Genomic DNA, 25,862 nt, shown 5'->3' with positions numbered 1-25,862 from the left:
AAATTATATTCAAGTGCAACAAAACTAGAGACTAGAAACTGAATAATCCTCACACAGCACATGAAGGTGAAGTGCTTTAGTAATTGAAACAAATTTTGATACAATGTTTGACTCACAACTTTATAGCAAGGCAGATTAATACCGTTTGGCAAGTTCTGGAACATGCTATATGAAAATGATACATGTTTAAAAAGCTTTTATTTAGCAAGTATAAACATAACAACTACAGATCCATGAAAACACTAATCCTTTATTCTCCTAAAACTAATCTTTTGTGCAAGTAAAGAGAAGATTCTGGAAGCAAAATGTTAATGCATAAAGTTCTCATAAAATTACAGCAATCTACCATTGCCATTTATAGACCCACTATTAATCTACAGGCAGGACTCGCTAGGCATGCAAATATGTCAATACACTACATCTTACCAATAAAAAAGATGCAGTACACAAACCCACAGAATCGGGCTAATTTTAAATTTAAGATGGAGAGGGGAAGATCTGTTTGCCTCATTGTTACTTTTCCTTGTAAATAAGAACTTTTATCAACATTATTCTATGAAGTGCAGTTCTTCCATCTAACAAAACTATAAGCTACAAAACAAGAATGAACTTAAGTATTAAGTTATTACTCTCAACCAAAATGTATCAAAACTGAAACTTAACAAAATAATCCACCTGCTTTACTACAGCACTGCATTAGAATACATTACAGTGAATAGATAGAATTTGAAAATAATTACAAGTCAGCATAATTTCCAGTATTTCTGAACTCCATTGATCAAGATGTTGGTACTCATAAGCAGACAAAAACTTCAGTGTTGACAATTACTGCTTTATGTACAAGGTTTCCTCCCTGAAGATGAGAAGATGTAATCAATGTACCATAAGCCAATAAAACCCCATTACATGTTAGATTAAGGCCATTATTCTCAAACTACTTCAAAGAAGTCCTATTATTATTAATATCCATAGAGCTCCATGATTTAAAATCCCTAGGCACTAGCCAGACCCAGACTAGACCAACCAACTTCAGTATGATTACTCTTACGTATATTTAGAGCAGGCTTTGCTCAGAAGACTGCTATATATCTCATGACAGCTATATAAAAAAGTATTGTTTCAATTTTCTAATAAGCATATTTTTCAAATCTGGAAATGCACATTCCTGTAAATGGTGCAATTTCAAGACAATAACAGATTTTAAAAAGTTATGTTTTAAGTGTGCATAAAGCTTGAGCAATACTATATTCTACTTAAAATTATTGCTAACATTTCAGTAGGCACTCACTGTGTTCAAGTATGGATTAAAAACCTCTTCGAGATCTCCCACGAGACCTCCCCATATCTTTTCCCATTTCTTTTTTCAACTGAAACTGCTTGTATCTTTCAGCCATTGAAATAAGTTCTTCGGGAATTACCTGATAATTAGAAAATCATGGTAACAATATTTTCATACAGCTGACATCAATATTTATTGTTCCATGAATTAAATATTTTATCTTAAGTACACTGAAAAAGGCTAATATTCATTCTTTGTATCGTATCAAATTAGATTTCCTCCTTCCATAAGTTTTATGATACCTGCTAAATACACAGCACAATGGTACCTTGGTTTAAGAACAGTCCGGTTTAAGAATGATTCCGTTTACAAACTCCGCAAAATTGAAAATAGTGTCCTGGTTTGAGAACTTTTTTAAAAAGGTAAAGGACCACTGACAGTTAAGTCCAGTCACGAACAACTCTGGGGTTGCGGCGCTCATCTAGCTTTACTGGCCGAGGGAGCCAGCATTTGTCCACAGACAGTTTTTCCGGGTTATGTGGCCAGCATGACTAAGCCGCTTCTGGCGAAATCAGATCAGCACACGGAAATGCCATTTACCTTCCCACCTATTTATCTACTTGCACTTTTTTGGCGTGCTTTCGAACTGCTAGGTTGGCAGGAACTGGGACCGAATAACGGGAGCTCACCATGTTGCGGGGATTCGAACCGCCTACCTTCCAATCGGCAAGCCCTAGGCTCAGTGGTTTAGACCACAGCACCACCAGACTGACTTTATCTCGGTCTAAAAACGGAATCCGAATGGTGAAAGGGCACTGGTGGCGGGAGGCCTCATTAGGGAACGCGTGCCTTGGTTTAAGAACGGTTTTGTTTTAAGAATGGACTTCCGGAACAGATCAGGTTCGTAAACCAAGGTACCACTGTACTGGGATATTATTACAGCAAGATAGTTATAAGTGTAATGCTTAATAGGTCTTTTAGAGTAGCTTCCCATTTAGTTTGCATTTCATTAAACTCTGGTATGTTGGCAGGTGATGTCTGTTTTGCATAAAGTCTACCCATCATTGCAAATTGCTTGGAACGCATCACATTTCCCCCATTCAAGCTCTTACTGATGAGAAAGGTACAAAGCACAAACTTTTGCTATGCAAACTGCTTTAGAAAGTTAGTTTAAATTACCAGAGACCAAAGTGGTGGGTGTCATCTTATAAGAGCCATTCCTTTCACATTCACAATACAAAGACATGCACCCAGACATTAAGTATGCATGCAATTTTTTTTTACAAGATACTACCATTACATCCAGAAATAAATATATTCAAATACACAATCTGTATTATTAGAACTTAAACTACCATTATTTATTATCTCTTGATTCCAGCTGGTCAGTTGTTTTTCCATACCTGTAGTTGTGATTTTTATTTCCTTTTGCTGTTTTTTATGTTTGAACGGTTTCCATAAACCAACTTGTTAACAGTGACTTTTCTGGTGCTTTTTTTTTTATTATTATTTTTTTTTGCATTGTAAGCCACTTGAGGCTATATGCATGAAGACATGGTACAAATCTTAAACAAGTAAATATTAAGAACAAAGTTTCAATACCTTCAAAACATGTTCTTATTAAAGAGCTTTTGAGACATACCTCAAGTCTGGGGGGAAAGTCAGGGAGAGGGCTAATTGCTAATGTGGGTATGATAAACACTACCTGGTTTCCTCTTTCCAAAATGTCAATCAATTCAGATGCATTCCGCCAGTCATTTCTAGTCACAAGGGTTACAGCTTCCCCTGTGCGGCTGAAAAAAAAGCAAGCACAAAACTGTCAAGATAGCCAACTCAAATAAAATCAGTTTGGTGTTTTGTTTTATTGAGTTGTGCTGAGGAATAATAGTCGAAATACCCTGTTGCAACTCCTAGGCTGAAGTACTAGTGAGCAGCTTAAACCTCATTTCTTCTTCTTCTTTGAAGTAGAATGTCAACTTGCATCTCAGCAAGATAGCTGGTTTCTAATTGTTTCTGGATGTCCCCAAATGAGGAACAACAACAACAACAACAATTTATTATTTATACCTCACCCATCTGGCTGGGTTTTCCCAGCCACTCTGGGCGGCTTCCAACAAAATATTAAAATACAATAGTTTGTTAAACATTAAAAGCTTCCCTAAACAGGGCTGCCTGTCTATGTAAAATGTGCTGGAGAAAACACTGGTGTTCCTCTAAGAAATAACAGTGGCGCATTCCAGAGATCCAATTCACTATATATAGAGTATTCCACTTACCCTGCACGTCCAGTACGGCCTACTCTATGAACATACTCTTCAATGTTGCGAGGGAAGTCAAAATTAAAGACATGAGTGATATCATGCACATCAAGTCCACGGGAGGCCAAGTCAGTTGCTATCAGTATGCGAACTCTGCCTAGAACAAGCACAGTGAGACATATATTGATACCTCACAAAAGACATAAATTGGGATCTGACAAGAGTTTTTAACTAGGTAGAGAAATCAACAACTTTTTATTTGATCTCAAACTGTTCATACATAAGACTGGACATTTATTTTGTAAATGCCATTTTTTCCTCTTTGTATTGGTTTACAATATTATACAAAACAAAAACATAATATGTAAACATTCCAAATTTCCCAAAGTTTAGTCCAATATTCACAACCTTATAGTAAATGCACCTTAATAATAAAGATAGCCTTGTTTTTCAAAAAAATATGTTAAGATAGTCAGAAAGTCAGAAAACATTTCACTGGCTGTTTCTCTGCTATCCTTATAGAAGGATGGTTGGATTGCAGCAATGGTAAATCTTTTCAATGGCCACATTTGCATGTAGCAATAAATCACACAACAACTTGCCATAGTTTTATGCTGCTTTAGTGATGTATTTGTTGTAACTTGCCCTGAGACTTAATGTGCAAACACAGCCAGCAAGGCTTTAGTTTTTTTTAAAAAAAATCATTGCTGAGTGGTATTGCATCTTCTTCCGCAAATATGTTATGACTGGTGGCTTAGTGTTATGCTACAACTGATTCTAATCAATTACAAGTTTACCTTTCTTGAAGTCGTCTAAAGCCTGTTCACGATCACATTGTTCTCTATTGCCATGTAAGGACTGGACAGGAATTCCCTGAAGACCAAAATCACTTGATAGGTCATCGGCACTAAACAGAAAAGTTAAAAACTAAAAAAACACATAGGATTGCTTGGTTCATACATTTGGAGATACAGTTGCATGTACCTAAAATAAGTAGTCTATACCCTATGTCAGGTACTCTGTTCCTTCCACATGTTCAAGGAAACTCATTTAATGTCCTCTTGCTAAAGGATTCATGATCAGCGAGTAAACATTGTATGCATTTACCAGACTTCCTTATAGAAAAAAAGGAGAAAGAAATCACCAGCGTAGAGATGTGGTTTCCCAAAAATGCACTTATGAGGTAGATGCAAATATTCTCACTTCACAGACAGGGAACTAATGCAGAGATGAAGGGTTGAAAAGTCACTTAAGAACTCTATGGCTGAAGTGGAGTAGAATTCTGATTTCAGCAGCTAAAGAAAATGTGTCTAGATTAAATCCACTGTAATAGAATATATGCAAAAATTATGGAATTATTTCTGTTGCAAATGTTAAATTTCAGCAATAGCATACGAAATATAACAGAATACCTAACACACTCTTTACATCTTATATCACTATGTTGTAAACAGTTTTCTTTGACTGATAGCACCATCCTATGCGTGTTTATTCCCAAGAATTGTACTGCTAGCCCCATTATGAAACATGAGTCAATCAAAAAGAGTTTGAAGAAAAAGTGTCCTATTGAGATTATATGCTGAAACTATTCTTTTTTATATTTGAAAATAGATGAGAACCAGCATTTCCTGACATTTCTTTGCTATCAGAATTTGAATTCTCAGACGTCAAGCTGCTCTATTTAGAATAGGTAAGGAATTACAGTACAGTACAAAGAAAAGTCATGGGTTGGATTCACACTAACCCATGTTAAGAGTAGAACCCTTGAAATTAATGGAACTTTCGAAAGCATGTCAAAGTGCAAGTAGATAAATAGGTACCGCTCTGGCAGGAAGGTAAACAGTGTTTCCGTGCGCTGCTCTGGTTCGCCAGAAGCGGCTTAGACATGCTGGCCACATGACCCGGAAGCTGTCTGTGGACAAACGCTGGGTCCCTCGGCCAGTAAAGTGAGATGAGCGCCGCAACCCCAGAGTCGTTCGTGACTGGACTTAATGGTCAGGGGTACCTTTACCTTTACCGAAGGTTAGTCATAACTTAGTCATACTTGAAATCTGGATCCAACCAAGAAGCGTGAAGCAATATAAGAGAAGTAAATTATTGAGGAGGTGGAGCAACTTGTATATTAGGGAAGACTAAATTTGGAGCTTTTTGGTTTAGAATAAAGGCGATTAAAGGAGGACATGATTGAGGTGTATAAAATGATGTATGGTGTAGAAGAAATGGCTATAGTTTCTTCTCCTTTTTCATATATTACAAGACCCCAGGCCATCCAATGAAACTGAACAGTGGGAGATTTGGGGGACAAAAAGTAGTACTTCTTCTCACATTGCATCTGGAATTTGCTACCAGAGGTGACTGGACAAATTCATGTCACCTCAAGCACAGCTTAGGGGCCAAGACCTTTTGCAAGAAACCCATACTTTTTAGCTGTTTTGACATGCTGCACTTAGCTTTGAAAACATCTGGCTCTACTTCTGGTTTTCTGGTCTGGGAGAGGAGACTATTTGTTTACCCAACCACTTTTTTGACATAGAGCGCACTGTTAAGTGGCATATAGCAGAATCATATAAACGATATGACATTTTACATAACTTCTCTTATGGGTAACTCTTACACATCCTGGTAAACAAAAGTAACATACACTTTGGTTAAATGCTGCTATGTGCAGCACCGTATCTTGATCATATAAGTGGGGGGAAAGCGAGGAGCTTGGGATTACCCTGCTTATTGATTCAAGAAACTGAGTCAGTCTGTGGGTTCTTCCTCCCCCAGACATGGCTTAAGATGGAACCAGACTCCAAGAGGTCAAACAATGCCCTGCTGCTACTTCTTGAAAAGGGAATTAATTAGAGCACATCACCAAATATTAAGAGCTGAAAATAAATGTAGCTTAAATTTTGTATCTAAAATTCTAAAGAATCTAAATTTAAAAGGCCATAACTGACTGGAAGAGCACACACTTTTTATGCAAACGCCCAAACTTTAATCCCTAGTATTTCCGTTTCAACAGACAGACAAAAGGTGATGGGAGAAGACCTTTGCTGTAGGCCCTAGAACTCAACTAACATAATACAGTAAGGTAATATTGGGCTAGCCGCTAGATGGACCAATGTTCCTGACTCAATAATAAGGCACCTGTAAATCATATTTAATGGTTAATAGTGAATGACAAATGTAGGCAGTAAGCCAAATATTCATGTTAGATTTCTTCTACATACGTAAGCTTCTTTCCCACAAAAATGATGACTTTATCTTCAGACTTCATAGTGTCAATGAAGTAACGTGTAAAAGCTCTTTTTTCTTCTTCTGGAATAATAACAATTTTCTGTTCCACTGTATTTACTGCCTAGAAAACCAAATTTAATCAAAGGAAACCTGAATGTGAATTTGAACCTTGTAAAAGTATCAATTAAGAATTGTACATACTTCGTTATAGCTAGGGATACTGAAAGAGTTCGAGATGGAAATGTACAGTTGGAAGGGATCCTATAGGTCATGTAGTCCAACCCCTTGCGATGCAGGAATCTCAACATAGAATCAAAGAATTATCATGTTGGAAGACTATTCAGGTACTATGCATGTAGACTTTGAACGTGAGGTTTGACTAGAACTGGCTGTTGTGGCATGTTTATTTGAAAATAAATCCCACCTAAATCATTTAGATTGCAAACCACAAACCAGAGAATCCAGATCCAATGCCTTCTGTGGGTCTGATTAGTCTCCGATTCAAATACTCTCCCCTTTAAATGACTGGGCGATAGTTAGGCACACAACCCTCTTGCTAAGGCTGTTTTTCCCTAGGAAGAATCCTGAATTCCATGGTGAAGCCTTGGAGAGATGTTGGACTTCCCAAGGTAAAGTAGCATCTCTACAAAGCTGCATGAGTAACACAGAGCAGGGAACCCTGAAGTGTGTAACCTCAGTGATCCAGATATAGAAAAAACACAAGGGTGGAGGAAGCACTTCACTGTGACTAACAGGTCTGGCTTGTAATCAGGGGCAATGATTCTACCAGAGCTTTCCAATTCCAGTGTTTTGTGGAAGGCAGATCAGTTAATTTTGCAGGGGTCATGGTAAATTAGCCATCTTATTTGGGATTATGCACATTGCATTTTGGGTATAAATGGATATGCCTAAAACCCAACATGCACAATCCCAAATAACATGGATGATTTTACCGTGACTCCTGCCTCAAAACTGAAAAATTGACCAGTTTCAGCTCACAAGCATTGGATTTTAGACATACACACTTTGTTGAAATGTTGTATATATACATAGATGTCTGAAGGTCTCAAAGTCTTACCCAGGTCTACCCAGTGGGCAGGAATAGACAATACTGCTCTTATTCTGTGCATGAGAAAGAGGAAGCTTAAATTATCTCTCTTCAGGAGAGAACAGAGATGGGGCCATAGAGCCTTTCAGCTCACCGGAACTTTTGGCTCCTCCTCTCCTTGATATCTTTCCATTCCAGCTGCTTATTAAAAGAATTATGAACTAAAACAGTGTTTTTCCTCTTTCCTCCCATCCCCTTTTCCAACATGTTTTTAGACTGCAAAGAATAAAGGCTGGGACATTTGCAAGCCATTCTGGCAGTCTTTTAGGCTGAAGAATATGATAAAATTGTTTTAAAGAAAAAGATGTTGCAATCTGTAACTTCTTGCATTATTAAGATTTCCATTTTATAATTTCCATTTTAGCCTGGGATATTATTAGATTTTGAGTTGCTATATCTTTTATAAATACAGCCTAGTTCACACACAAATCAAGACTAGACATTGTCCCGTTTATGCAGTCTCATTAAAAACAACACAGGAGTAATAAGCCCAAAACAGAAAACAACTCACCGCTAGATCAAGAGTACCAACATACACAATCATAGGATCTTTCAAATATGATTTTGCAAGACGGCGGACACCATCTGGCCATGTAGCACTGGTAGGAATGAAAAGGAAAGTCATTTTGTATTTCAACCCTATTACTGTCCTGCATTCTCATGTTTCCATCCTAAATATGAACAAGGCAGTTGCAAATAGTTTGCTACAATGAAAAACAACAAAATAAATAAAGAATTCAGTTGCCCAAGAATAGTTTCTCTATAGAAAGGTGTTGATTTAATTCCAGAATGAGGAACCTTTTTGCTTCCATGGGCCAGATCCTTATCAGGACTGGCCTTGTGGGGCAAATTTGACAGGTGGGTTGGGCCACTCAACTGTCAATCACATTATACCTTTATGATTCCACTCAACTGACAGGTGAATTATCCTGTCCACCTGTCAAAATCCCTTGCAAGCGAGACTGATGGGTGCTTGACAACTGCTATACAGTACAAGTGGTGTTGCTAGCCCTACACTTGGCACTTTGGAAAGTGCTGAGCACAGACAGGGCTGGCAAGGTGCTTCTTTCCTCCTAGGGCAGAGGAGAGTGGCCAGATGGAGAAAGAACCCTGTGTTTTATAGGCTCCCCTTAGTTGTGGGTGCCTGAATTCTACCAGTCCGCTGGATTGATGAAAGCTTCCATGTGGTGTAATGGTTAGAGTGCTGGAAGATGACATGGGTTTGAATCCCCACTCAGTCATGAAGCTCACTGGGTGACCTTGCAGTCACACACACTCCACCTATCCTACCTCAGGCTTGCTGCGAGGATTAAATGTGGAGGAGAAACATGTACACCACCTTGAGCTACATGGAGGAAAAGGTGGTATGCAAATGTAATAAAACAATATTTCACACTTACCTTTCTCCCCAAGGTCATTATAATAAATTGCATAAAACAACTTTGGGATGTAGCATCCAGATACCATATTTTCCATTAAAACACATCTTCAGATGAAGCCATGAACCACCAAAAAGGCACACATACCTGGTCATAACCGTTTGCCTATCAGGGCGTATGTCTAATAAAATCTTCATTATTTGAGGCTCAAAACCCATATCTAGCATTCTATCAGCTTCATCCAACACCTGTGAAACACAATAGTTATAAACTGTTGGCTTTCTGAAACTCCATGCCAAAACCACTAAATTTCTAAACTATTATCTGCAGAGCATGTACAAGTTCATTTTAGATGTATACTCTCGTTGCTATGTCCTTTGGCTTTCCCAACACAATACCTCTATTTTGACTCAAAATCTACCTAACTTCTTTCTGGGACTGTTGTACATAACATAGATAAAATACATTTCCTTAAGGAAATGTTTCTAGTTGCACTGTGAATAATGCAGAATTAGACATAGTAACGCTATATATGAACTAAAAGAAGTGCTTCAGAGTCATACTTGTTTTAAAGATAATGTTGCATGCTTACCATGTAACCAAGGCTGTGAGCCAAAACTGTGCCCTTGGGCACCCATTTACACAACAGTTTTCCAACTTCCCCTCCCCTCTCACCTCCCCATATATGCAATAACTTTCTGCTCATGCACCAATGGATGGTTGTGGTAGATCCTGTTGTAGGACACCTAAAGGAACAATTATGTGATTACTTAACAAAACTTGATGTTCAAAGACATCTTCCAATTGAAAATCACCTGACCTGAAAAACATATTCATTTGTATTAAATAAAAGGACCTTTATACCATCTGTTCATATTGTGACTAAAATATTACCAGACATTCTGAATTCTTTAGCATTACTAGCCCTGTCCTTCTATTTTTTTAACACTCCTCTTCATTATATCCATAGTAAAAGGTAAACAGGAAAGGACCCCATGACAGTTGAGTCCTGTCAAAGGCGACTATGGGGTCGTGGCGCTTATCTTGATGGAGATGGCGTTTCTCTGCAGACAGCTTTCCGGGTTAAGTGGCCAACATGACTAAACTGCTTCTGGCGCAACAGAACATCATGATGAGTGCCAGAGTGCATGGAAACACTGCTTACCTTCCTGCTGCAGCTGTACCTATTTATCTACTTGTACTGCTATGCTTTCAAACTGCTAGTTTGGCAGAAGCTGGGATAGAGCAACGGAAGCTCACCCCGTTGCGCGGATTTGAACCACTGACCTTCCGATCGGGAAGCCCAAGAGGCTCAGTGGTTTAGACCACAGCACTACCCGCGTCCCTAGTGGAATGGTCTCTCTCATGAGGTTGTGAACTCTCATTCCTTGGAGGTTTTTAAGCAAAAGTTGGATGGCCATCTCCCATGGGTGCTTTAGTTGAAATTCCTGCATTGCAGGGATTGGACTAGATGACCCTTGGAGTCCCTTTCAACTCTACAGTTCTATGATCTTGGCCACTTCCATGCAATGTTTACTGTTGGAGGTATGATGACAGTGATTAGCAGGAACAGAGTGGAGTATTCTGGAAAAAAGCATGAAAGTTCCCTATTGCAATATTTTCTTGCAGGTTATACTTGCACATTACTCCCAATTTAATACAACATTTTGACTACTTGCCAGGTATGTAATGCTCCTCAGATTTATGAAGTTGTTCATTTGGAGGTCATTCAATCTACCTGGCGTAGCTATAACAATGTCCACACCTTTGGTAACCACGCTGATCTGCCCTTTCCGGTCTCCGCCACCATATATGCAAATGCTAGAGAGAGTTTATCCAATATTTAGCTGTTTTAAATTAAAACTATATGGTCATGCTACAGTGCATTTTTAATTTTTACATTGAACACAGGTTACATTAAATACCCTGCATGATTTATTTTTTCATGTAAATTTGGCTGCAGTCCAAATCCTCTTTGTGCTGGACTGCAGAGTTGGCTTAGGCAGAGGAACACCCTGTGCAGTCTGATGCCATCATTCTGCTGGTGCAGAGTTCCCTGATGTGCCTGCTGAATGCGAGGCTGAACGAAGTACTGCCAGGGGGATTCTCATCTGCCAAGTTTGTACAACAGAAGAAGAGTGTTCCGGGGGAGGGGTTGGTCTTCTGGATCCCAACCTAGTCCCCTGTGCTCTCATTTCACAACACTGAGCCTCACTACTGCACCAGGTCCAGGCTGGCACACTGATTTGGCTGCCCTCCCACTTTCCACCCTAACCACAGAGAGGAACAGGACTGGAGATGCAGCAGTGGCTCCACTGCAGCATTATTTCTTGCCATGGCTTGGCCATGTTTCACCAGCAGGTTGTGAGGTAGGGCAGGCAGGGCAGAGTTGCCTGTCTGTCTTTCTGATGCTGAGCGTCACTTCTGCTTACTGAGAGGGAAAGGTGCAGGGAACTCAGTGCAGATGGGTGAAGCAGCAGGAGTACTGGATTGGCTCCACTGCTGCACATGCACCAGGCCTTTTGACCCTCTTGGTAAGTGGCAGCTGTCCTCTTGTTTACTGTGGGATTGTCCTGTTTTAGTAGCAGGAATAGAATTTGAACAACTCCTTAGAAACGCTGATAAAGTTATTTAAATATATGTTGTTATTGAACTAGAATGTTGATGTTTCTCCTAAACATCTGGAGGGACTTAGGAATGCTTATTTTAGTCAGATGTAGGAATGAAAAGTTTTAAACATGATCACAAGAAAGCTAGAAGGTGGCAGTTGAAGACTGTAAAATTTCTAGATAGAAATTATAATCTCTACTGCAGTCCATACAGTATTTGGCATACTATTGGGAATTTGTAGATGTTAAATACTAATAAATCCATCAAAAGACTGTAAACATAAAAATACTACTTGAAGTGTTTCACAGTGGTGTCTTTCAGAGATATTGTGACACATTGCAGTACCACTGCCAAAGTAATAAAGATGATGTAAATATTACCTTTTAATTCCTTTATAGGAATATTTTGAGCACTCTGCCTCAACTTGAAGAGCCAGTTCTCGAGTGGGAGTGAGAACCAACATACCTGGTCCACCACGTTTTTCTCTAGGTCTGTAAGAAAATCCAACCTTGCTTAGTTAGCAGTTATACATAAAAAATACAAAAGGCGATATTTTAAGAAGAGAACAGAGGAAAACTATGCTTGCTAACTATGCTGTTTGGCTTGCATACAAGTATCATTTAACTTTGGTTAGAATTAATTAAGGCCACATTTCAAAGCATAATTACCTGGAAGTAAGTTCAAAAGCACACATACATCACTTAGAAAAATACTTTATGACATTAGCTGCCTACATACTATGGCAATGCAAACCAAGTAACTTGGTTTCATGGGAGTAGGAAGAATGGATGTTTGTGCATCACGATGCCCAGATGCTTAGGAAATAATAAAAAGAAAAGGCAGGGCTGCTGGGTTAAGCTGTAACTTAAAAGGTAAAGGGACCCCTGACCATTAGGTCCAGTCGTGACCGACTCTGGGGTTGCGGCGCTCATCTTGCTTTATTGGCCGAGGGAGCTGGCATACAGCTTCCGGGTCATGTGGCCAGCATGACTAAGCCACTTTTGGCGAACCAGAGAAGCACACGGAAACGCCATTTACCTTCCTGCCGGAGCGGTACCTATTTATCTACTTGCACTTTGACGTGCTTTCGAACAGCTAGGTTGGCAGGAGCAGGGACTGAGCAATGGGAGCTCACCCCGTCACGGGGATTTGAACCCTCAACCTTCTGATTGGCAAGTCCTAGGCTCTGTAGTTTAACCCACAGCGCCACCCGCGTCCCTTAAGCTGTAACTTAGGGAGGTGTAAAATAACCTAGACTGGTAAGCACCTGCTAACTTGGCATCCCTGAGCAAGAGTACACCTCACTGGGACTCCATAGCCATAGCCATAGCATCATGGTGGCTATCATGTAAATATAGATAGTAATTCATAGCTGGGTTTATGAGGTTGGAGAGTTTGCTTTTTAAATCCCATCTGAAATGTTCCATCTCTTAAGGAAATCACAGAGCTGCAGTCTGCCTCCCAATGTTGACAGAAGCCTGCTTTTAGAATTAAGAGGTAAAGCAGGGGTGGGATGTCTTCCTGTGTAGAGCACAACAATGTTTCTATTGACTTGTTTATGATAGCATTGATTTAAAAAAATAACAACAACCTTAACTGTTGCTAACTCTATAACCATTAAAAAGAATACATTGCTGAATCTCTTTTCAGTTTATGGACTACTGTATGTATGCAAGAGAAAAGAATGGCAACTGACAGTGCAACAGGCTGGATGACAAAAAGCATGACAGTAGTTTCACACACAGCTCTTGTGACCAAGATTGTGTTAAATCTTATTAACTTGATTAACAAAAACAACCCACCAGGCACAGAATAAATCAAATCTTATTCCAGTTACTTCTTACATTGGCTGCAAATCCAAGTGAATGAATCCAGGCATTAGATAAGCCAACGTCTTTCCAGTACCAGTCTGCGCTATTCCAATGAGATCAAATCCTTGAAGTATTATTGGCCAAGCCTGTGACTAAAATAAACAGTATATTATTACATAGGGCCTACTATTTAAACAGCACAGTTTCTACACTATTCAGAAATAAAGAAAACTAAAATACCTGAATTGGGGTAGGCTTTTGAAAGCCAACTTTCTTTATATTTGCCATAATGTCAGGATAATGCATAAAAGCATCTTCAAATATACAAATAGGATTGGGAATGTGACGTTTTTCATTATCTTTCAGGTCATCACATGTGATATTATTATTTTCTTTTCTTTAAAAGACAACATAAAGAGATAATATTATACTGATAGCAGACAAAATGTTTTATTTATCAATTCCAGACAAAGTATTAAATATCTAGAGCAAAAAATCATGTAGTTTCCACTTTGTTATCATTTCCATAATTAGCTTATGCCAACAACTAGATAAAAGTTGCTTAACATTATTATGCACAAAACATAATCAAAGCCAGTGGTAGAGGCTGCTAGTAAAAACAAAACATGACCTTTGCCAACAGAAGCTATGATGACAACTAAGTCCCACTGCATGCAAGGAGTTTTATGATTTAGTGCAAATCATAAACATGATTAAAGATTAATTAAGGTTCTTTCAAACTATTACATAATAGAAAGCCAGGGTTTGTAGTGAATGTACACTTGTCCAAGAGCTGCAATCAAACCAGGCTCTCTGATTACAGATGCATTTTCAAATGTTTATGTTACATTCACGTAAGGCATTTTAAAGTGCATACCTCTGGAAATGTTCCATGGCTGATGGCATCAGCTTTCAAACCTTACAAGCTATACAATGAGCTTATGCGCTTCAATCCTACCCCCAAATAAAAATGGCACGTAAGACCTATCCTGTGTGAAATATGCACACAGCCTAGTCTTATGGTGTGCATCTAAACTCAGTATTACCTACTACTTTGCAGACATTGCCTTCACCTTCTTAAAACTATAATCCATTTAAAAATCAACCCAACTTTCCAATAGGCCATACAACTTTCCAATTTAAATTATTACCTCCACCTATCAGCTTCTTCTTGTGACATTGAAGCAACCTTTAGAGATTCTTTGTAAAAACATTTTTCAATTGGAGGCAAATCTAATAAAATTAAAGGGAAAATGGGTTATTTTAAAAAGTAACTTCTCAAACTACTAAGAATATAAAAGAACACCATCTTCATTAAAAACAACAACCCTGAACTCTATTCCCATGCCAGCCTATTCCTCATTTTTACAGGTAGTTCTATTGAGCAGACACACAATTCAACATGGCTTGCAAAGAAATGCCAATAAGAAACTACACCAAATATATTTATCACCCAAAGAAGGGCTATCAATAAGCCCTTGAACACTTTCCCTTTACTAGAAACCATAGCATGAGTATGGAAATTCATTTTTCCATATTCACACAGTTTCACTAGATTAAAAAAGAGAAGAAAAACACCCAACCACAAAAAAACAATTTTTGAGCTTTCTTTTTAAAAAGTTTGTACCACAGTCAGTACTGATCTGTAAACTGAGATGTGGATGATGGGCAGCCTTGTATATCAATATACTACTTCTCCCCAGCTTTGTATTCAAGGATTAATTTTTAAATCTCTACAGGCACAGCAAGACATTTTGAATTCAGTACCCTGGTTTCACTGTTACTTCTGACTCATAGATTCCTCTGCAGTGATTCTTATAACATGCGAACAATACATCCATCCAGGGTCTGCCTGAGTGACCAATCACATTAGTGTGAACAACTGGAATGTCCTATAGTGCTTGTCCATGTATTATATGCCTAACTCTGTGGGTAAGTGTGCCTATGGACCCTGGCACCCATGTTTTGTAGTGGCATTAAATTAGTGCATGAAGTGTGGTAAATATAGTATATTGTGTTAGCACAACCTTTTATATCTAATTGAAAACCTTTTTTTGTACCAAGGTGCTACCTCAGTGTGATATGACACTTAAAATACTGCACTAACACTATGGCCTTTACACCAGATCTTATCTGATTTTTGCGTTCAACCGTGACCACATACCAGGCAGTTTTTAATAAATATAACAAAATCAATAGATGATCAAATGTTCTCAGAATTTCTTACATATCAAAGTAGATGATTTTCACAGCTAATAAAGCATTTATATTGAAGGATGACCACCTACAATTCCTTAAAAAAAATATGTTACACTAACCAGCCCACTTCATAGCTTCATATTTAGCTTTATTTTCTCGAAGGGAGGCCCAGTTAATGGATTGCTTTGGATTACTGTATCCCGACTTCAAAGCACCGGAATGACTTTCTTCATAACGAGTGGTTCCAAAATCTTGGTGTTTAAAGCCATCTGTTAAAACAAAATTAGGTTCTGATTTGGTTAAACATTTTATATCAGATTATGCAGCTTAAATTAGTTCTTGGGAATCCAGATAAAAAGTTTAATTATGAACCACAGAACTGTTTCATTTCACTGCAATCTAAAGACAAACTATGTGAACCAATACCATGTTTTATTTTTGGATGCATCACAAGGGCAGCTTTATGAACTCCTCTGGATATTCCTACACTCCCTACTAGCTTTCAGTTTATAAATGTCTCTTCAACAGAGTGGATAACTCTAATCTGGGTTTTATACAAGCAGATCAGTCTGAAGAGAAAGCTTAAATATAAAACACATATCAAGTTTTAAATTCTTACCTTTAACATACCTTTCTCCTGCGTTGCTTTGGCTGCACCTCTCAATAAGATCATCAATCATCATTTTGGCTTTTGTTTGCTTATCATTACCACCAAATATCTTTATTTCAGCTTCATAATTGCCCTTTACAACCTAAATGTAAGGTTTTTTTTACTTAGTAGAAGGATCAGATATTAGATTGGTGTAATATACCGCTCTAAAATTGTCTTTCTGGGCACTAAAAAGTTAATTGATAAGTACAAGTAAGATTTCCTAAACCACTTGGATATCTTGCAGTCAGAAGCAATTTATCAGGTTGAAAGTTTTCCATTTCTAAATATGCCTTGCTTCATTACAATGAGAAAAAGTAACATAACAGATAGGAGTCTAGTACCTTAGGCAGTTTCAAAGTTACATTAACTTTTATCAGAAAATTAATGCAGTCTTCTCATATTTCGTCCATACATTCTATCAAGGTGTGGGGACAGCAGGATTGTCATTACTGCCCCCACCCTTTGTGCACCAGCTGGCACTAACCTCTGTGCAGTCAGCAAAAAGTGAGAACACTCTGCGGCCAGTTTACATATAGTACTAAATTATAATGTCATATGAATAAATACACACACCCTACCACATGACTGGGATGACTTTGGTGGCATTACGTTTCAGTTTCTTCTCAGATCATCTTTGCTTGTGAACCAGAGATTGCAGTTTATAACCAAGTCTGGTTTAGTTTAACAACCAACCTACAGAAACTATCACTTCTTCTGAAGCTGCAATAACAGTCCAAGATTAGGAGAAACCAAAACTAAATGATGCCAAAGTCCAGTTCCGGCCACACAGGAAAGGAAGCAAGTTGGGGCTCACTCCAGCTTGTGCATATAGCACTAAACCACAGTTTAGTGTTATGTGTGAGCAATCTATATGTGGATAGGTAGTATGTGATTAGGAACCCTGGCACAACCAGAATTTCTAATTACAAACATGTGCACACACCCACACACACCTGGATCCATGAAGAATCTACTCACTTCTTCCACAGAAGACAGGGCCAGAAGATATGACCATGCTCTCATTCAATGTATTAACTGGAGTGTGCATAATATATGAAAAAGGGTATATACCCAGGAAATATTTTATAACTCATATTCAGCCCTTTCTTTAAAATCCAAACAATATAAGGTGAGAGTGTGCTAACGATTTGTCATCTCCTAAAATATTTTCAAATACTCTAGTAAAAAAAGCTGTGAGCTGCATCCAAGTTCTACTCAAACTAGACCCACTGAAATTTATCTAAGTTAGCTATGCCCATTAATTTCAGTGGTTCTACTCCAAACATGACTAATATTGGATATAATTTTTGAACTGATATGAATAATGTATCCATCTACATTATGTTTGCTTTATTAATTTTTTCCTTACTAAATAATTTCAGTTGAAAAATCTTTAGCTGTAGGAAAAACTTCTAAGCTATTTATAGAGTATGTTAAATTAACAATTTTAATCATGTTTATTAATATATGTCTAACAAGCTGCCTGTGTAATTTGATTCATAAGCAAGTCTCATTAAGTTTAGTGGGGCTTGCTCCCAGGGAAGCTGGTATAGAACTGTGGCCTAAATAAAAACAAAATAGATTTAGGACTCTGGTAAATTTTCCAGAAAATCTGCATCATTGGCCAATAGTCCCAGTGGTTTTCAACAGGACTTTTGTTCTTCATTGGAAGTCACTCCTTACCCATCTGCTGGCACAATCCATGTGTTTTTGATGATGCTTACCAAATGTTACACTAACATAATGTACAATCATAAATAGTACTGAGGTTTTACTTGTTTGGGGGAAACGCTTGGGGTTTAAAAACAGTATAGCAGCATCCCCCCCCCATTTAAGTTCAGTTAAGCACCACTAAACTGACTCAAGTACATAAAGTACTACAAACTAGACATTTTCTCCCCAATTCCTTTGTTAATTGCTTTGTGATCACAAATATAGACATGCAAAGAAAAGCAGTTATTTTGCAATGCAACAACCAGTCTTTTGAGTAAAGACTGGGTTTTTTGAAACAAACACATTTTAAAAAAAATTAGTGCCTCACCTGTATTTTACAACCTGATGATTCCTGAAGCTCTTTTATTTTACTTCCACTTCGACCTGTTGCAAAATTAAAATACATATGCAAAATTTGGCCACATTCCAATTTTAGCTAAATGTTTTCAAAAATAGAACAATGCATACTGCTACTGGCAAAATGCAAACATTATTTCTATCACAAGTAAAGGAACCAAGGGCAAGAGTCTGGAGGCATCTAAAGAGGGTGCAAATTTTTAAATAAAAACACTCAGAAGTGAAGCTGAGCAATTCTTAGGTTTTCCCCAGATGAACAATTCCTATCCCTATGTTAACTAATATTTTGTTGCAAAATGACATAATGAACTTGTGACATAAGACCACCAATATAATAGTGATAATATTTATGCAACTTTCACATATTTCAGTAAACACGCTTTTCCCTATGTACAAAGCTAAACTAAACCATTTAAAGAACACCAACATTTGTAAACATAGTATTAGAGATTTGGGTGCAACTCAATTACAGAAACGGATTTTTGCATGGGGCTAAAACAGATAGTCTTAAGAATCTGGACGTCCCTTAGACACTCTCTGTACCTTTGACAGCCTCCCTCTGTCAATCGTCTTTTGGGCCTTGATACATATGCATTTCCTAGGCTTACTGTTCCATGCCCACAATGAACAGAATTCTGCTGCTGCTTTTTCTTTTTATTGCCCACCCAATTCATGAAAAGGAAAATATTAGGGCTACACCATTTTGCATAGGGAATTGCAGGCATGAGTTTCCTTTCCATTTCTCTATCTCCTGTGACAGTTCATTCAGATTTGACATCAGTTATGTTGCAAAAGTGCTAATGATTATAAAGTCAGCTCTTTCTCTTTTAAAGAGAAACTAAGTACACCATAGTAAAGGTAAAAGACCCCTGACAGTTCTTTTCAATACTATAAAGTTCTTATTTCTGGACATCCTTAACAGTGCAATCCTGTTCATGTCTACTCAGACTCAAGATCCACTGAGTTCAATTACTTATTCCCAGGTAAGTATGTATACATTTGCAGCCTTACAGAGTCAAATCCAACAGTGGGTCTACTCAGAACTAAGTCCTACTGAATTTATGGGGCCTTTCTCCCAGGTAAGTGGGGTGAGGACTGTGGTCTTTATCACTTTTTAGCTAATAAATCTATCTTTCCTCCCTGGCCCTTTCCCGACATAGTGCACAAACATATAACTCCACCTCTGCACTAGCAGAAAAACACTGTACAAATGTAGCAAGCAAAAGGCATACACTCATGAATTCACAGGGTGCTCTATTGAGTTGACCTTAAAAACAGCCCTGCGAGGTTGCAGGGTGCTATTTATTTTCTGGGAGAGGAGCCTATTTGTTTACCCAGCCACTTTTTCTACATAGAGTGCGCACTGTTAAGTAGCATATAACCCAGTCTCATAAACAATGTGATATTATACAATTTACTATCCAGGAGGCCGTCCAAATTCAACACACTGTCCACTGCAATCAGCAAGGGAGTCAAGTCCAACACTGAGTCCGAAGCCACGCTTAGGATTGTTCACAGCAGTAACCTGCTTTGCCGGGGAAGCAAGGGCGCCCCCCCCCCCCGTTTGCGCTTTCGTGTGTGTGTGTGTGTGTGTATGTATGTGTATATATATATATATATATATATATATATATATATAAAAACAATATGTATAAATATATATATAGAGAGAGAGAGAGAGAGTTTGGGGGAAGAGGGGACTTCTCTCCACCCGTCCCCCAAAAAGAGAGAACTCCAAGTTCCTCCTCACGGACAGCCACCGCTACCTATGAGGGTGCCCACGAGGGAGTTATCCAGGTGGAAGCACAGCGGCGGCGACCCGGCACGCTCCCTGCCCGCCCCTCGGAAGGGGCCTCGGGCCCGGTACTCCAAGGGCCCCGACTGCCACGGCTCGCGGGAAGGCGCCGGCCGCGAACCCCATTTCCTCCCGCCACCGCCTCTTTCCTCCTCGTCGTCTTTGCCCGCGGAGCCACGTTTCCCACTAGCCCTCGCCGTCACCGGGCGCCACTCGGCCGGAGAGGGTTTGGCGGGAGCTTGGCGGGCCTCGTCCTCTTCACTTTCCGCCTCCCAGTCGGACATGGCGGGAGAGGGGAGCCAACAGGGACGGTACTGCCGTGAGAGGAAGGGAAGGAGCCACCCGAGCAGCGGTTGTCAACGCCGCCCTCGCGCGACCAAACCGTCGGCTCGGCTCGCCCCGCCTCTCCGCGTGCCCCAATAAACCGCCGGATTTAGGCGGCCGCTCGGATTGGCTGGAGCGCTTCTAAATTCCTCGCGTGTGATTGACAGCGCGGGCAAGCGCCCTCGTGGCCCGTGTGCGAGAGGGAGGGGCGTCGCTTAAGGCGGAGGCTTGTTAATGGGTAGCAGAGCGCAGTTCCCTCCAAAATGTCGCTGGTAGGACAGTTACCCTCAGCTTGCCAAATGGTCCAGGAGGTGGGGAGTTGTTGGAGAAGCTTCTTCTTAAGTGCCTCGAAGAGAGAGTGGTCCGGCTTTTTCGTCGCGCGCGAGTTTTGCGCACACTCTTTGTAAGCAATGCTGAGGTAATTTATTTCTCCACAGGGTAAATACTGTGGTGCTGGGTGGATGCTGGTCAGAAATCCCGCCAACGGGATCATGTTGAGTGGAAAGTAAATCTCGAGTAGGTGTGCTTCAAAAGTCTTAAGTACCGTATTACCTAATCCTGGTGTCAGGCTATTTTGCGCTTCAGGGAAGGCTAACTACTTGCCCCACCCACCCAGCCCATTGCTAATTCCAGTTTTCAAAAAGAGATGTCTTGGTGGGGTGGGGTGGGGGAGTGAAAAACGTGAAACTGCTAAATTTATTTTAAATGGCAAGGATAAGTAATGCAACAATCTTTATTTTTTCAAATGCAAAAGAAAATGCTTTAGCACACAAATCATTGTGAATAATCTTGTGAACTGTGATATTAAAAGTTAAGTCTGGTAAAAGTTTCAATTTCAGGCACATCAACACCTCACTTTCCCTTTGCAAAATCTGCCACCAATTCCTTTAGCTCAAGTTCTTGAGGATGTTCAGTTGGTATAGTTGCCAAGCCCCTTTTGCAACACTGTTCAGCGTATGCAAGTTTTTATAAGGTTGATCTTTAAGAAACCGCATTCGCCATTTGCTACTGACACTGGCAGTGTGAGAAGATGAGTTTTTGTTGTACTATGAAGAGAAGTAATCTTTATGGCAGCATAGACTTTGGAAGTCTTCAAGTTATTCCTGTAAGTTCACAGCACAGATCTTCAGCATCAATACCTTTGTGCCCATTTATGCATCAACGGTTTTTCTAAATTATTGCAGGCCTTAAATACATCTTAAGACTGTATATATATCATATGGGAAGCCAACTAGAGAATTAAATTGTCTCAGCTGTTGGAACCTCTTCTTCAACAGATTATATGACCATGTTTAAGACAGCATAGTAGAAACCTACTTTGAATTTCTGCTTTGGATCTTGTGGTGTCTCTGGGCCTCATACTCCAATTGGTTTTTCTTTATTATTTTCTAACTTGTTTTGTCTCAAAGTCTGGTAGTAGTCCTAGCTCTTTTGCAATCTCACTGGCTTTACACCTGCAGCCCACAGGGTAATTATTGGTCATTTGCAATTGGCTTGTAGCTGAATTTAAATTGGCTTACTTATTGTGTAGTAGCTTGCCTGTAATATTGACTTCAAAAAGGGTGTTGTATCATGTAACTTTCAAATTGCAACAGCAAGGGCCTTAGCTGCAATTCTAGAAGTATTGCCAGATAAATCTTTACTCCGCTAATCCAGAAATAGTACCTCAGGTTAAGAACTTTGCTTCAGGATGAGAACAGAAATTGTGCGGCGGTGGCAGCGGGAGGCCCCATTAGCTAAAGTGGTACTTCAGGTTAAGAACAGTTTCAGGTTAAGAACAGACCTCCAGAACAAATTAAGTTCTTAACCCGAGGTACCACTGTATATACTACCAACATGATATTTCATTTGTTTCAAAGCATCAGCTCGACTCTCCCACCTTGTTTCCCTCAATGGCTTAGCAGTCATGCCCAAGTCTGATACATGGCCAGCTAGAATTTGCCGGCTCTGAGTTGATGCAGAGAAATAATTATAGATCTGTTGAACCAAACTGAAGAAAATAGTTGCTTCCAGACAACACTGAGCAGTAATTTTAATCTTAACTTGTATGTTTTAAAGTATGATTGTGATTTTTTTCTTTATTGTCTTATGTTTTTGTTTACTGCTTTGAGGTTTGTTTAAAAAAATACAAAAAAGCTGTGTATAAATTTTATGAAATCAATCAATCAATCAATCAGCCATTGACTACCAAGTTTAAAGAGTGTGCCTTGTAGGGAACAAAAAAGACATATGAGTTTATGTCTAGGACTCTATTTTGTATGCTATTTTCTTTGCCTTTCATGTTACTCCCATTCAGATTCTCAAAAGGTAATCCCACTTGCTAAGCTGTCCAAGAAGAGTTTCTGTCATAAAGGGGCCTCTAGCCTCTTTAGTGGAAGAAATCCCAAGAAATGCTCCCGTTGTATGAACTCCCGTTGTTGTTGTTCAGTCCCAGCTCCTGCCAAACTAGCAGTTTGAAAGCAAGATACTGCTCCGGCGGGAAGGTAAATGGTGTTTCTGTGTGCTGCTCTGGTTTCGCCAGAAGCGGCTTAGTCATGCTGGCCACGTGACCTGGAAAATCTGTCTGCGGACAAACGTCTCTCTCGGCCAGTAAAGCGAGATGAGTGCCGCAACCCCAGAGTCGTTCGCGACTGGACTTAACTGTCAGGGGTCCTTTACCTTTTACAACCTTGAATGGGGTTGCACTCTCCCTGAAGGAGCAGGTTTGCAGTTTGGGGTTGCTTCTGGATCCAGCTCTGTTACTGGATGCTCAGGTAGCCTCAGTGACAAGAAGTGCCTTTTACCAACTGTGGCTGGTTCAACAGCTGTGGCTATTTTGGACTGGGAAAAGCTTGCCACAGTAGTTCATACATTGGCTACTTTAAGACTGCATTACTGTAATACACTGTATGCGGGGCTTCCCTTGCAGAAGCTGCAGTTAATGCAGAATGCTGCAGCATGATTACTGACAGGATTGAGTCCTAGTCAGCATATAACACCTGTGCTCAGAGATCTGCACTGGTTGCCGGTTTGCTGCTGGGCCAAATTCAAGGTGTTACTGTTAGCATATTAAGCCCTTAACAATTTTGGACCAGTTTACCTGTGATCAAGTAGGTGGCTTTGCTGTGCTTTTCAGTACCTGCTAAAAACATTCCTGTTTAGAAAACTCAAAGGTCAATACTGTGCCCCTCTGAGTTCTGTGCTCTAGATACCTGCCTAATTGGCCTCATGATGGCACCAGCCCCAATATTACTTTATTAAGTAAGTCTTAACTACTAATTAAGTTTTTTAACTGAAATATCTAGTAAAGCATAGTTACATGCAGTACAGTGGTACCTCTGATTACAAATTGAATCTGTTCTGGAGGTCCGTTCGTAACCAGAAACTGCTTGTAACCTGAGGAGCCATTAGTGAAAGTGTACCTCTCGCTGCACACACGCCTCTGGGTGCATGATTTCCACTCACATCCCAGGGCAAGGTTCGCAACCGGGAGCGGCTACTTCCGGGTTACCGGAGCTCATAACCCACAGCATGTGCAACCAGAGGTACCATTGTACATGTAAACTTGCTTTTCTTCCCTGCTGCTTCAGTTTCTAGAAAACCTCTCCTCTTGGGGGGTTTATGATTATATCACTATTTAGCTGGGAATTGTGCTGTATACACGGGGCAGTTTATTTCTTGCATTCCATGTGTGCGTGCTTTGGCATTGTCCATAGGGCGTCCTCATCCAAGGCTCCATCTGCCCTGTACATTAAAAGTTGTATCATACCACTTGAAACATGGCTTCCCCCAAAGAATCTTGGGACCTATAGTTTAAGGGTGCTGAGAGTTGTTTGGAGGCCCCTCGTCTCTTCACTGATGGGACCCAAGTGGCAGCCCATAATTCTCACCATTTAATTTATTATGAGGAATTATAAGGCGAGGAAGTCACATAACTGTGGACATAAGTGCCTTAGTGCACTTAGCGCATTGGTGGCCTTTTTTAAAAAAAATGTGTGACAATATTTTGCTGGGTGCGCTGTCTATCACCCTCTACTGTTGTTAGTGAGGCACTTCTCAGTGCTGAGGCTGAGAATGGCAAAAAATCATTTTTGTTTTTAAATTAATCTGTTTTGTGCAAGTCTGGTATGTTGGAAAACTTGTATCTCAGAAATATTTTTTAAAAATTGGTCAGGCACAAATGTAAACCAATATCTGCATGCATGCCCATAATAGACCTCAGGTTTCGGACTTCCGGGTTGGCGCCTCTGGCAATGGCGGATTTCCTCCGATCGGGAGGAACCTGCTCCGCGAAAAATAGGGTCTGAACCGCCACGGCGAGGCGGAGACCCATTAAAAACCACAGGTGGGAGAAGCCTGTGGACGTGGGATTTGGCTGGCACCTTTGCGCCTCCCCTACTCGCGTGGAAACCCTGTTTTGGGGATCCTGAGCGACGTGGGGTAAGTGGCGCGGTGCTTTGAATCGACTGCTTTTTTCATGGAGTGAAGCCGCATTGCTGTTGCCGGAGAGTGCTGACTTTTTCCTGTGGACAATTGGATTTCAAACAACTACTCGTGAGTAAATCGGAAAATTGGATTTTTAAATACTTTAATTCGGCACTGAAGCGGGAGGTCACAAACAGGAAGTCTGCCTTCCGTTTTTGTAAATAGACTGAAGCAAAGATGTTACAAGTAAAGCCTTTGAAAATTTTTGGCAAAGGATTGAATTTCCACCGGTTTAAAGTTACAAAACCCCCTTGGGAAGCAGGAGAAGAGGGGGAAATTTTGGATCTAGTGAGCCTGCAGGAGAGAGTGAAGAAATCAAAAATTTATCATTTGCCCGATAACAAATGTTGGAAATGTAAAGAAACTGAAGGTACATTCTTTCACCTTTGGTGGACGTGCCCAAGGATTAAGGCTTTCTGGGAGATGATATATAATGAATTGAAAAAGGTATTTAAATATACCTTCTTGAAGAAACCAGAGGCCTTTCTCCTGGGCATAGTCGGTCAATTGGTGCCAAAGAAGGACAGAACTTTTTTTATGTATGCCACAACAGCAGCAAGAATACTCATTGCAAAGTATTGGAAGACACAAGATCTACCCACTCTGGAAGAATGGCAGATGAAGGTGATGGACTATATGGAATTGGCGGAGATGACTGGCAGAATCCGAGACCAGGGAGAAGAGTTGG

The 25,862-nt window shown here is 39.8% G+C and overlaps 2 protein-coding genes across 11 annotated transcripts in view; one reads left to right on the top strand and one right to left on the bottom strand.

The window, feature by feature from the left end:
* Nucleotides 1-61: 61 nt before the first annotated feature.
* Nucleotides 62-20,800, bottom strand: DDX43 (DEAD-box helicase 43). The gene is made up of 17 exons (XM_080998001.1): nt 20,358-20,800; nt 18,563-18,618; nt 16,489-16,621; nt 15,989-16,138; nt 14,822-14,903; nt 13,911-14,067; nt 13,704-13,822; nt 12,240-12,350; nt 10,929-11,070; nt 9,397-9,497; nt 8,382-8,469; nt 6,756-6,883; nt 4,335-4,444; nt 3,556-3,694; nt 2,985-3,072; nt 1,289-1,418; nt 62-853 (listed from the first exon to the last, which is right to left on the bottom strand). Exons 1-16 carry the CDS (start codon nt 20,668-20,670, stop codon nt 1,305-1,307), a joined length of 2,031 nt encoding a protein of 676 aa, XP_080854127.1. The 5' UTR covers nt 20,671-20,800; the 3' UTR covers nt 62-853; nt 1,289-1,304.
* Nucleotides 20,801-20,896: 96 nt separating this feature from the next.
* LOC308472827 (uncharacterized protein) overlaps nt 20,897-25,862 on the top strand; it is a 49,330-nt gene continuing 44,364 nt past the window's right edge. For 5 of the 10 annotated variants that reach the window (XM_080998076.1, XM_080998075.1, XM_080998088.1 and 2 more), the window contains exon 1: nt 20,934-21,128. The gene's annotated coding sequence lies outside the window, so the exon portion shown is untranslated. Of the gene's footprint in view, nt 21,227-21,796; nt 21,816-25,862 lie in introns of those variants that run through there. The other 5 variants (XM_080998092.1, XM_080998089.1, XR_013983730.1 and 2 more) reach the window with 4 other exon arrangements.

This window comes from Podarcis pityusensis (assembly GCF_964106645.2).
Source record: "Podarcis pityusensis genome assembly, chromosome: 3".
Lineage (NCBI taxonomy): Eukaryota > Metazoa > Chordata > Lepidosauria > Squamata > Lacertidae > Podarcis > Podarcis pityusensis.
The sequence above is the reverse complement of the archived record's forward strand: the minus strand, read 5'-3'. Positions and strand labels throughout refer to the sequence as shown.